The sequence below is a fragment of the Oncorhynchus tshawytscha genome, linkage group LG20 (assembly GCF_018296145.1).
Source record: "Oncorhynchus tshawytscha isolate Ot180627B linkage group LG20, Otsh_v2.0, whole genome shotgun sequence".
Lineage (NCBI taxonomy): Eukaryota > Metazoa > Chordata > Actinopteri > Salmoniformes > Salmonidae > Oncorhynchus > Oncorhynchus tshawytscha.
Genome location: NC_056448.1, coordinates 23,388,196 through 23,400,888, shown reverse-complemented (window position 1 = coordinate 23,400,888; position 12,693 = coordinate 23,388,196). Strand labels below are relative to the sequence as shown.

The 12,693-nt window shown below is 42.0% G+C and overlaps 1 protein-coding gene across 1 annotated transcript; it reads right to left on the bottom strand.

Annotated features, from left to right (window-relative positions):
• Positions 1-7,482: 7,482 nt before the first annotated feature.
• On the bottom strand, positions 7,483-12,242 carry LOC112219822 (T-box-containing protein TBX6L-like). The gene is made up of 9 exons (XM_024381326.1): positions 11,995-12,242; positions 11,796-11,901; positions 11,389-11,491; positions 10,555-10,719; positions 9,720-9,866; positions 9,530-9,606; positions 9,372-9,442; positions 9,035-9,272; positions 7,483-8,684 (listed from the first exon to the last, which is right to left on the bottom strand). Exons 1-9 carry the CDS (start codon positions 12,008-12,010, stop codon positions 8,210-8,212), a joined length of 1,398 nt encoding a protein of 465 aa, XP_024237094.1. The 5' UTR covers positions 12,011-12,242; the 3' UTR covers positions 7,483-8,209.
• Between the last annotated feature and the right edge of the window lie 451 nt (positions 12,243-12,693).

The window sequence follows — 12,693 nt, the reverse complement described above, 5'->3', positions numbered from 1 at the left end:
CCTCCAGCTAACTGTTGGTGGCTGCCATGTTGGAGTGTGTAGCCCATAGTGATGAGTGCTGCCCTGGGAGCTGTGAAAGAGATTGCAGGCTCTATCCCCTCTACAATAGTGGAGCAGGATGCAACTGTATGGCAGTCCATATAGGTTCATGTGTGTATGTACACTACCGGTCAAACGTTTGGACACACCTACCCAGAGTTTTTGTTATTTGGACTATTTTCTACATTGTAGAATAATAGTGAAGACATCACAACTATGAAATAGCAGATATGGAATCATGCAGTAATCAAAAAAGTGTTAAACAAATCAACGTATGTTTTATATTTGAGATTCTTCAAAGTAGCCACCCTTTGCCTTGATGACAGCTTTGCACACTCTTGGCATTCTCTCAAACAGATTCATGAGGTAGTCACCTGGAATGCATTTCAATTAACAGGTGTGCCTTGTTAAATGTTAATTTGTGGAATTTATTTCCTTCTTAATGCGATTGAGCCAATCAGTTGTGTTGTGACAAGGTAGGGGTGGTATACAGAAGATAGCCCTATTTGGTAAAATAAGTCCATAGTATGTCAAGAACAGCTCAAATAGGCAAAGAGAAACGACAGTCCATTATTACTTTAAGACATGAAGGCCAGTCAATACGGAACATTTCAAGAACAGATAAATGCTTCACAGAGTTCAAGTAACAGATACATCTAAACATCAACTGTTCAGAGGAGACTGTGTGAATCAGGGCTTCATGGTCGAATTGCTGCAAAGAAACCAGTACTAGACACCAATAAGAAGAAGAGACTTGCTTGGGCCAAGAAACAAGAGTAAAGGACATTAGACCGGTGCAAATTTGTCCTTTGGTCTGGAGTCCAAATTTGAGATTTTTGGTTCCAACCACCGTGTCTTTGTGAGACGCGGTGTGGGTGAACTGATGATCTCTGCATGTGTATTTCCCACCGTAAAGCATGGAGGAGGAGGTGTTATGGTGTGGGTTGCTTTCCTGGTGACACTGTCTGTGATTTATTTGAAATTCAAGGCACACTTAACCAGCATGGCTACCACATCATTCTACAGTGATATGCCATCCCATCTGGTTTGGGCTTAGTGTGAGTGTGAGTGTGAGTGTGAGTGTGAGTGTGTGTGTGTGTGTGTGTGTGTGTGTGTGTGTGTGTGTGTGTGTGTGTGTGTGTGTGTGTGTGTGTGTGTGTGTGTGTGTGTGTGTGTGTGTGTGTGTGTGTGTGTGAGAGAGAGAGAGAGACAGAGAGAGAGGAAACACTTTATTCACCTTCAAACAAAGGAAGGTAACTCTTTGTTGTATGTCTCGCCTATGTTTTGATGTCCTTTCATCACCTCTGCCTTCATACTCTCTCAAATCAAATCAAATTGGTCACATACACATATTTAACAGATGTTAATGCGGGTGTGGCGAAATGATTGTGTTCCTAGCTCCAACAGTGCAGTAGTATCTAACAATTCACAACAATACACTCAAATCTCAAAGTAAAATAATGTAATTAAGAAATGCATAAATATTAGGATGAGCAATGTCAGTTGTGTATTGATTAAAGTAGAGTAGAATACAGTATATACAGTGCCTTGCGAAAGTATTCGGCCCCCTTGAACTTTGCGACCTCTTGCCACATTTCAGGCTTCAAACATAAAGATATAAAGCTGTATTTTTTTGTGAAGAATCAACAACAAGTGGGACACATTTATTGGATATTTAAAACTTTTTTAACAAATCAAAAACTGAAATATTGGGCGTGCAAAATTATTCAGCCCCCTTAAGTTAATACTTTGTAGCGCCACCTTTTGCTGCGATTACAGCTGTAAGTCGCTTGGGGTATGTCTCTATCAGTTTTGCACATCGAGAGACTGAAATGTTTTCCCATTCCTCCTTGCAAAACAGCTCGAGCTCAGTGAGGTTGGATGGAGAGCATTTGTGAACAGCAGTTTTCAGTTCTTTCCACAGATTCTTGATTGGATTCAGGTCTGGACTTTGACTTGGCCATTCTAACACCTGGATATGTTTATTTTTGAACCATTCCATTGTAGATTTTGCTTTATGTTTTGGATCATTGTCTTGTTGGAAGACAAATCTCCGTCCCAGTCTCAGGTCTTTTGCAGACTCCATCAGGTTTTCTTCCAGAATGGTCCTGTGTTTGGCTCCATCCATCTTCCCATCAATTTTAACCATCTTCCCTGTCCCTGCTGAAGAAAAGCAGGCCCAAACCATGATGCTGCCACCACCATGTTTGACAGTGGGGATGGTGTGTTCAGGGTGATGGGCTGTGTTGCTTTTACGCCAAACATAACGTTTTGCATTGTTGCCAAAAAGTTCCATTTTGGTTTCATCTGACCAGAGCACCTTCTTCCACATGTTTGGTGTGTCTCCCAGGTGGCTTGTGGCAAACTTTAAACGACACTTTTTATGGATATCTTTAAGAAATGGCTTTCTTCTTGCCACTCTTCCATAAAGGCCAGATTTGTGCAATATACGACTGATTGTTGTCCTATGGACAGAGTCTCCCACCTCAGCTGTAGATCTCTGCAGTTCATCCAGAGTGATCATGGGCCTCTTGGCTGCATCTCTGATCAGTCTTCTCCTTGTATGAGCTGAAAGTTTAGAGGGACGGCCAGGTCTTGGTAGATTTGCAGTGGTCTGATACTCCTTCCATTTCAATATTATCGCTTGCACAGTGCTCCTTGGGATGTTTAAAGCTTGGGAAATCTTTTTGTATCCAAATCCGGCTTTAAACTTCTTCACAACAGTATCTCGGACCTGCCTGGTGTGTTTCTTGTTCTTCATGATGCTCTCTGCGCTTTTAACGGACCTCTGAGACTATCACAGTGCAGGTGCATTTATACGGAGACTTGATTACACACAGGTGGATTGTATTTATCATCATTAGTCATTTAGGTCAACATTGGATCATTCAGAGATCCTTACTGAACTTCTGGAGAGAGTTTGCTGCACTGAAAGTAAAGGGGCTGAATAATTTTGCACGCCCAATTTTTCAGTTTTTGATTTGTTAAAAAAGTTTGAAATATCCAATAAATGACGTTCCACTTCATGATTGTGTCCCACTTGTTGTTGATTCTTCACAAAAAAATACAGTTTTATATCTTTATGTTTGAAGCCTGAAATGTGGCAAAAGGTCGCAAAGTCCAAGGGGGCCGAATACTTTCGCAAGGCACTGTACATATGAAATGACAAAAACAGTATGTGAACATTATTAAAGTGACCAGTGTTCCATTATTAAAGTAACCAGTGGTCCATGTCAATGTACATAGGGCAGCAGCTTCTAAGTTGGAGGATTAAGTAACGTGGTGGTAGCCAGCTAGTGACAGTTCAGGGCAGGGTACTGGGTGATGGGCTGCTAGTGATGAGTATTTTACAGTCTGTAAAATCATAATAAAATAACAATAACAAGGCTATATACAGTGCATTCAGAAAGTATTCAAACCCCCGCATTTTTTCCACATTTTGTTAAGTTTCAGCCTTATGCTAAAATGGATGACATTTTTTTCCCTCATCAATCTACACACAATACCCCATATTGACAAAGCAAAAACAGGTTTTTAGAATTTTCCGCAAATGTATAAAAAAAACATTACTATTCACACCCTTTACTAAGTACTTTGTTGAAGTACCTTTGGTAGCGATTACAGCCTTGAGTCTTCTTGGGTATGTCCTTTTGGAAGGTGAACCTTCGCCCCCAGTCTGAGGTCCTGAGCGCTTTGGGGCAGGTTTTCCTCAATGATCTCTCTGTATTTTGCTCGGTTAATCTTTTCCTCGATCCTGACAAGTCTCCCAGTCCCTGCCGCTGAACAACATCCACACAGTATGATGCTGCTACCACCATACTTAACCGTAGGGATGGTTCCAGGTTTCCTCCAGACGTGACCCTTTTGGCAAACTCCAAGCAGGCTGTCTTGTGCCTTTTACTGAGGAGTGGCTTCAGTCTGGCACTTTACCATAAAGGCCTGATTGGTGGAGTGCTGAAGAGATGGTTGTCTTCTGGAATGTTCTCCCATCTCCATAGAGGAATTCTGGAGCTCTGTCAGAGTATGTGGCATCGTCTGTGGATCTATTGGGGCGGAATGCAAATGTAAGTGGGTCTAGGGTGTCAGGTAAGGTGGAGGTGATATGATCCTTCCTTAACCTCTCTAGCGTACGTGGGATGCTAATACATGTATGTTTTGTTCGATAAAGTTCATATTTATATGCAAAAATCTCTTTACATTGGCGCATTGTTATGTTTTGCCTCCATAACATCCGGTGAAAGTGCAGAGAGCCTCGTCAATTTACAGAAATACTCATCATAAATGTTGATGAAAATACAACTGTTATGCATGGAATTAAAGATAAGCTTCTCCTTAATGCAACCGCTGTGTCAGATTTCAAAAAAGCTTTACAACAAAAGCATACCATGCGATTATGTTAGGTCAGTACCTAGTCACAAAAAACCACAGCCATTTTTCCAGCCAAAGAGAGGAGACACAAAAAGCAGAAATAGAGATAAAATTAATCACTAACCTTTGATGATCTTCATCAGATGGCACTCATAGGACTTCATGTGACACAATACATGTATGTTTTGTTCAATAAAGTTCATATTTATATCCAAAAATCTCTGTTTACATTGGCGCGTTGTTATGTTTTGCCTCCAAAACATCCGGTGAAAGTGCTGAGAGCCACGTCAATTTGCAGAAATACTCATCATAAATGTTGATGAAAATACAACTGTCATGCATGGAATTAAAGATATACTTCTCTTTAATGCAACCGCTGTGTCAGATTTCAAAAAAGGATTACAGAAAAAGCACACCATGGAATAATCTGAGTACAGCGCCAAAACAAGCAATACAGATACCCACCATGTTATGGAGTCAACAAAAGTCAGAAATAGCGTTATAAATATTCACTTAACTTTGATGATCTTCAGGAATCAAAAGGAATCCCAGTTCCACAATAAATGTTAGTTTTGTTCGATATAAAGTCCATCATTTATGTCCAAATATCTCCTTTTGTTCGCGCATTTAGTACAGTAATCCAAATGTGCAGGCACTAGGTCCAGACAAAGTCAAAAAAGTTATATTACAGTTTGTAGAAACATGTCAAACGATGTATATAATCAATCTTAAGGATGTTTTTATCATAAATCTTCAATAATGTTTCAACCAGAGAATTCCTTTGTCTTTAGAAATTAAAGGGAACGGAGCTAACTCTCACGGGCGCGCCTGACTGAGCACATGGCCTTCTGGCAGACCCATGACTCAATAAGATCTCATTCTCTCCCACTTCACAGTAGAAGCCTGAAACAAGGTTCTAAAGACTGTTGACATCTAGTGGAAGCCTTAGGAAGTGCAATATGACCCCATAGACACTGTATATTGGATAGGCTAAGACTTGAAAACCTACAAACCTCAGATTTCCCACTTCCTGGTTGGATTTTTTCTCAGGTTTTTGCCTGCAATATGAGTTCTGTTATACTCACAGACATCATTCAAACAGTTTTAGAAACTTCAGTGTTTTCTATCCAAATCTACTAATAATATGCACATCCTAGCATCTGGGCCTGAGTAGCAGGCAATTTACTCTGGGCACGCTTTTCATCCGGACGTGAAAATTCTGCCACCTACCCCCAAAGAAGTTAACTCGCCACTCAAAGCACTTCATGATGACAGAAGTGAGTGCTATTGGGTGATGGTCATTTAGTTCTGTTACCTTTTCTTTCTTGGGCACAGGAACAATGGTGGACATCTTGAAGCCAGTGGGGACAGCAGTTGCCTCATCTCCACTCTGGTCCATTCATTTGTCCTGTCCAGGGAGAGGAATCAAATTTTCTACTTGGTTGACTTGATCAAATGCAGCAGAAAGCACCGAACGAATGATGGGGTCTATTTTTTGCCCGTTTTGATCACACACGGAGAGCTTAACCGCTCAGGCTATTGTCAGGCTAGGTACAGCTAAAACAGATTGTTTTGTTGGCACAATGAGACTTGAAATGGTCCTGGACAATCACAACCATTGTCTGTAATCAGGTAGCTGTCACTCACAGTCTTTGCATGGGCTTCAGTCCAATAAATCATATCATATCAAATTTTATTGGTCACATACAGTACACATGGTTAGCAGATGTTATTGCAAGTGTAATGAAATGCTTGTGCTTCTAGTTCTGACAGTACAGCAATATCTAACAAGTAATATCTAACAATTCCACAACAAATGCCTAATACACACAAATCTAAGTAAAGGAATGGAATTAAGCATTTCTAAATATATGGATGAGCAATGTCAGAGCGGCATTGGCTAAGATGCAATAGATAGTATAGAATACGGTATGAGTAATGCAAGATATGTAGACATTATTAAAGTGGCATTATTAAAGTGACTAGTGTTCCCCATTTATTAAAGTGGCTAATGATTTCAAGTCTGTATGTAGGCAGCCGCCTCTCTGTGCTAGTGGCGGCTGTTTAACAGTCTGATGGTCTTGAGATTGAAGCTGTTTTTCAGTCTCTGTCCCAGTCCCGGTGGTTGTTGTCCTTGATGATCTTTTGGCTTTCCTGTGACATCGAGTGCTGTAGGTGTCCTGGAGGGCAGGTAGTTTGCCCCCGGTGATGCGTTGTGTGGACCGCACCACCCTCTGGAGACCACTGCAGTTGTGGGCGGTGCAGTTGCCGTACCAGGCGGTGATACAGCCCGACAGGATGCTCTCAATTGGGCAATAATACTTTTCAACCCAGTTTATCTTCTGTGAATACATTTTCAGGACTTTTGTGCAATTTAGCTGAAGCTAATATATAATACAATAACTTCCAAATGGTTCATGAATATTTCATTTAAATGTTTGGATAGAAATACATTGTATTCATTGCATTGCAGGTCTTTACATTATAAAATAGGTCTGACCACTTTTTGAGAGTTGGGATCAATTTCCATTTTTGGACCACTTCCATAAACTCCATGTCCACTTTGATTTCCTGAATAAACTAACACTATCTTACTCATCTTCTCTCAGGTGTAATTTCAACCATCTCCACAGTATATACAGTAGGAGGACGAGGAGACGTGGAGCTTTATGATAGGCCCACTGACCCTGGCCTTGTGTAGAACGTGCTCCCAGAAGCCCTATCGGCTAGTTGCAGACGGTCTCTCTCTCTCGGTTAAATATTTGCGGCAGACTTAAAAACCCAGCCAGCCTTATGATCATCTCTCTCCCCTTTGCTCTCTTTTGTCAGGTCTAGGTTTTACAGAGGTAAAGACTAATCTTGGTGCCCTTCTATGTCCGTCTGTACTCTGAGTTGCCAACTATCCTATGACAATGACTCCCTTCTGTGGGAGTGAAGGACTCACCTCTGCGTCCCTCTGTATCTCTTCTTCCTGCAGTGTCTCCTGGGAAACATTGACTTCCCTTGGATCACTTATGGCTTATAATATTCACAACATGTATGATAAAGATTCATGTTTCTATATGGGAATATGAGTTGATTCTGAATTGTATTTATTTTGGAATATCATGACATCATTTCCCACTGGTCAAAAACTAATTGAATCAACATTGTTCCCACATAATTTAAACCAAAAATTCAATGTGATGACGCTGAATCAACGTGGAAACGGATTGGATTTGGGGGAAAGTCATCAACATAAGGGAATTTCGCATTTCTTTAACCTAAATCCAGTGACATGGTGAAATATTTTGTTAATTTCACATTGAATTCACTTTCGTTGACAACTCAACCAAATCTAAATCAAAACATATTAATCTGACGTCTGTACCCAGTAGGTTTGGTTATATTCTGATCTCAATTATCACAAACACACATACTTTACATGCATCAAACAAGCATGAACGTCCACACACATTTAAAGGCAGTTCATATGGAGCACCAGCACAGTAGGAGAGCAGGTTCAGTCCATTATGTCCAGTATATAGCATTGACATAGCATTCTGCTCTTTCAGCTGAATTTGACTGCAGGCCTGACTTGACTGGGAACAGCAAATGGCACACACCCCTCTTGACACACATAGCAGAGAACAAGTTTAAAGAACACACATTAAGATATCTTTGTTTGGACCTCATACACAAATATCACCAACTTTTCCTCTCTGAAACTTCCTGAAATGTCCTAAGTATCTTTATTCACAATGTGAAAGCCCGCTCCTTCGCTTTGTGAGCCTGAGTCAGCTATTCTGATCTGTTTGTCAGATCAGCCTGATTGTCCAAACTGAAGTTCTGGTTCCAGCTCCACTCTGCCGCTATGTTGCCATGATGATAAAAACTGAGTTGGGAGGGTGCCCTGGTCTGTGGTCAGTGTTTGACTGGTGAGGAAGGGCCGGTGGTGAGGAAAGTATGGTCCAGAGTACTGTCCAGTACCACACTCAGCCCACTGACCCATACCCTGGTCAGTGGAGTAGTGGCCATAGAGGGGGTAACTGTAACCCAAATGCCCAGGGTAGGTTTTGGAGGACATGGGCAGATGGACCGGGGACACTCTGTAGTCCTGGGGCATGGCTGGAGCCAAGGTGTGGTGGTGGTGACCCATGTCCCTGACAAGGACAGGTCTGGTAATCTTCTGTCCACAGACAGTGGCTACATCTGGGACGTGAGACTCATAGCTGCGCCTGCATTCACCATCCTCCGCTATAGAGGAGGGAGAGAGAAGTCTGCCATTCTCAACCGATCTGGAGACAATGAGAAATATGGAGTGGGTTACTGATATGAACTGCTTGTTGTTGTTGCCATCATGACATCAACCCACAAATAAAATCAGTCACTCTACTTTTTCATGCACAGTATGGAGGTGTCCACTTCCTGCATCATAGATGGCCTGTTAAGTATAGCCATGAGTCACTGAATGTTCCATTGGCATAACGGGTGCTGTTTCTGGATATGTTAGTTCTCATGTGGGTGCGCAGGCTGTTAGAGTGACTCTCTAAATGAGTGTGGTGTGTCAGCCTTGGGTTTCTTTAAAAACAATGGAAGTCAAGGTGTAATTTACAATGTGTGAGTGTTCCTGGTGGTTGTACAGTACCTGCATGGTTGGTAGGACATAGATGCAGGGCCAGGCACCATCTGCTCCTCAGTGCTGTATTCCTGTCTGTGGTCGTGGAGCTCCAGTATTTCAGTGTGCAGGCTGTGGCTCTGGGACGGGTCCTGTTTCAAGGCCCAGGGGGACAAGAGATCCTCCTTACCCGAAACCACGTTCTCTGTGGCTCCTAGGGTCATCCTCTGTTCTTCTAGCTCACAGTTTAATTTTGCCGTCTGGAGGTCTGTAGGGAAAACGATTTTGCATCAACGAGATTGCCAATAGGCTGGCAACCATTTACATGATAACAGTGTCAAATATTGTTGACTGGTAACTGGAGGACTTTGGTTTCCTGGATCGTTGTCTTCTTTGGCTTTCTTTGTAGCATTCCCAGGACTCTTGTTGGATCGACACCTATGGGGGAAAAAATTACATGTAAATAAATATGCTATCCCTTGTATTCTCACATGCACCAAGTGTTATAGTTCTAATAATACGTACCTCTTGCTATGAGTACGGGTGTGTTCCCCTTTGAATCCCTTAGCAAAGGGGTTGTGGTCAATCTTCAGTTTAGCGATCTGAAAGCAGGAGTAGAGATGAAGACATCAGATTAGGTTACACTCATTCCCGAAAAGTGAATTATGTGGGTGTGCCATTTGTATGTTCTTAACACGTGAGTTTGTAGATGGACCTTAGTGTTCTGGTAGGCGGTGACTGCAGTGAAGGAGGTCTCAGGGAAGGAGAAGGAAAGGAAGTGTCCCCAGCGTACACTGTACAGACTGTCAGCCTGGACCACAGAGAAGCGTGGGATGTAGTGATGCATAGAGTGCAGGATGATCTGGGGACAGAACAGATACAACACAATTGGAGTGAACTAACCGCGTTGTTTCCTCTAATTGCTATATTATTTTCCCATCTTTTTTGCCTAGTCTCACTAAAAGTAAAGCGGACATTGTAGCGTTTGCCTCCCTTATAGCCCGCTGGCAGATCTTGCTTAACTGGGAATCTTTCAAACCTCCCACTGCATCATCCTGGTTGAAAGATCTAACGTCTTTTCTACACTTAGAAAAAATGAAATACACTCAGAGGATGTACTCATAACTTTTTCTTGAGATGGCAGCCTTTCATTTCCTTTTTTGAACAGTTGCCTTCTATTGTTCAGGAGTAAGAATTTTGGCCAATGGGATACGGAAGGGTGTGGGAAGGAAGGGATAGTGATGTTTTTTTTATTTTTGTGTATGTGTACTTGTGTGCATATTTATATATTATTATTTCCAATCGTAAATGTATTTTATTTTTGTATGCTGCTTTTGTTGTTAAAGGGACGGGGTTTCTATAAGTATAGAGGGATAAAATGATGTATCTGTTCAATTTCTAATTTGTATTTCTTTATATGTCCCATAAAAATATATATAAAAAAACATTTAAAAAACTAACAGTATTGTTTATCGATAGTACAACTGTATACTCTCCGACTGTGAGGCGTGGGCTGGGGATCCAGTAGAGAAGGAGATGGGTTTACTTACATGGCCGTGCTGGTCCAGAGTATTGTTGGTGAGTTTGAGCTTGAGGAAGGACACAGATTGCTTCATCCAGTAGGAGCCCGGGGCGGGGGAGTCCGGATGTACGTACGTCCGACATGGGAGTTGGGGCTCGGCTTTCCCAGCCATGTCCCACTGGCCCTTATTCCACTACAGAGACAGAGAGCAGGGGGGAGGGGATGTGGTTTACCCAGGTGTGAAACAAACTCCAAGACAAGACTTGACATTTAGACACCACAAGAACTCACATACCCTCAGTCTCTACAGTGAGATATGTAAGGAATCTATGGTGCATATCACTGCATGCTTGAGTAGTATCATGTAGGTATGTACATCTTTCCATATAATCTACCAACATTTTTACTTCAACTGCTATAACAAAGGAAAAACTCTCTCTCGGTAGAGCCATTTGGTCAAAAGCTGAGGGGAGGGCCAGTGGATGCATGGAGGGGTGATTGCTCCCCATTCACTTTGATTAGAGCGGGGAGAGTTGGAGGTGGGGTGCTAAATGGCTGGACCTCCAGCCGGGGGTAGAAAAACAGGAAGTAGTAATGGTCTTTGATATGCAGAGTGTGTGGTGATTGGCTGGGTGTTAGTGTGTCACTGTCTGGACTGTATGCAGACTGACTGCTGGGGTTGATATGCAAGCTTGTCTTTTACTTAATCTCGTTGTTTCCTTTTAAAACAATGCCTGACTATATTCCAAATTGTGACACGTTTGGCTTATCAATAGGACCTTTCCCAATAGAAAGGTATTGTAATGTGTGTATAAGACATGATATATGATGCATTATAGAAGGAAGGTGGACATGTTCTTACCCTGTATCTGAAGTTGTCCACAGGAACCATATCCACCATGAGGACATAGTTGGCATAGGGTTGGAGTCCAGATAGACTGACGTTGCAGTGAGGAAACATCCTCCTGATACACACAATCCCACACAAATGGTATTATATTCTCAATTCCTGACCAAAACGCTGTGCTCTCTCGTTCTTACACAAGAAAAAAAGCATACTAGCAGCAGAGACAGTTTCACTGCATTGCTAAAGCTACAGAATTGCAAGAAATGTACTCCTCAGTGCACACACCTCAATTATGTTTTGTCGATTTACATATCAGAAATGAATGGGATATGGAAGACATGGGATGTGCTCAGTCAATGGCTTGTTTGGAGATGGCACCAGCCATGATGATGATGATTGATTTGACAACAACAGTATCTTACCGGCCATGTTTGGTGATTATCATCTCAGTTGCTAGGTTGTGGAAGGACTTCCAAAGGTCAGACTTCTCCAGGGTCATCCTGACGTTTCCCTGGTGGTAGGGGTCAGCTGTAAGGGGGGACGGGGTCATCATGTTGCTGTTGCTCTCTTGCCAGACCACTGACTCACTAATCTAGTAAAGGTTGAAAAATATATGCTTACCAGATACATGCTGCATTGCCTGCAGAGTCCACTACAATGGTCAAAGTGAAAATCAAGATCAAATTCCTTATCCAAATCTGTGTACTGATCTCGCTAGAATCAGACCAACATCACGGTGATAATACTATGAGAGGGGCTGTGGATTTAGTGGTGGCCCTTAGATTATGCAAAGTGTAGTATCAATCTCTTCTTCTTAGTAATGTCGATCTCAAAACTTTCCTATCTGTATCCTCAGCTTGTGGAGTTAGAGTGACTGACCTCTGGAGTTCATTAGTGAGCCAAGAAGGGGAAGAGCCTGTGAGGATAAAGTAGGTGTGGTTACAACAGAGTGGTGTGGGGGGCCTTTGCCTGGTTTCTAATCTTTGAAGTGCCCCATCAGGCGAGGGGGTGGGTATGGAGGGGGTGGACATACTGTGGTGTTGTGCAGAGATAGCTGCCTGAACATTACCTTTTGTTTCGAGAAAGGGCTATACCTTTTGTTTTCAAACTGCAAATGCAGCCAACACGTTTGTAGAGTCACAAGCTTAATGTAGTCATTGCATGCTAAGAATATAAGACGAAATACTAAACTTTTGACTACTTTAATGCACTATAGGTGAATAGGTTCAAATACTTATGGCTTATTCAAATGAGGGGACTAGATACATGAAGTACTTTCATTTCTAAATGGTAAAACATACACTAACGTTCAAAAGTTTG

What these genes read in the sequence shown, in the direction of transcription:
- LOC112219822 (XM_024381326.1), bottom strand. An exon ending in TGGACAACTTCAGATACAGG is followed by an intron (nt 10,720 to 11,388) that starts GTAAGAACATGT and finishes CTGTCTCTGTAG; the next exon opens with TGGAATAAGGGCCAGTGGGA. An exon ending in ATGTCCTACCAACCATGCAG is followed by an intron (nt 8,685 to 9,034) that starts GTACTGTACAAC and finishes CATTGTCTCCAG; the next exon opens with ATCGGTTGAGAATGGCAGAC.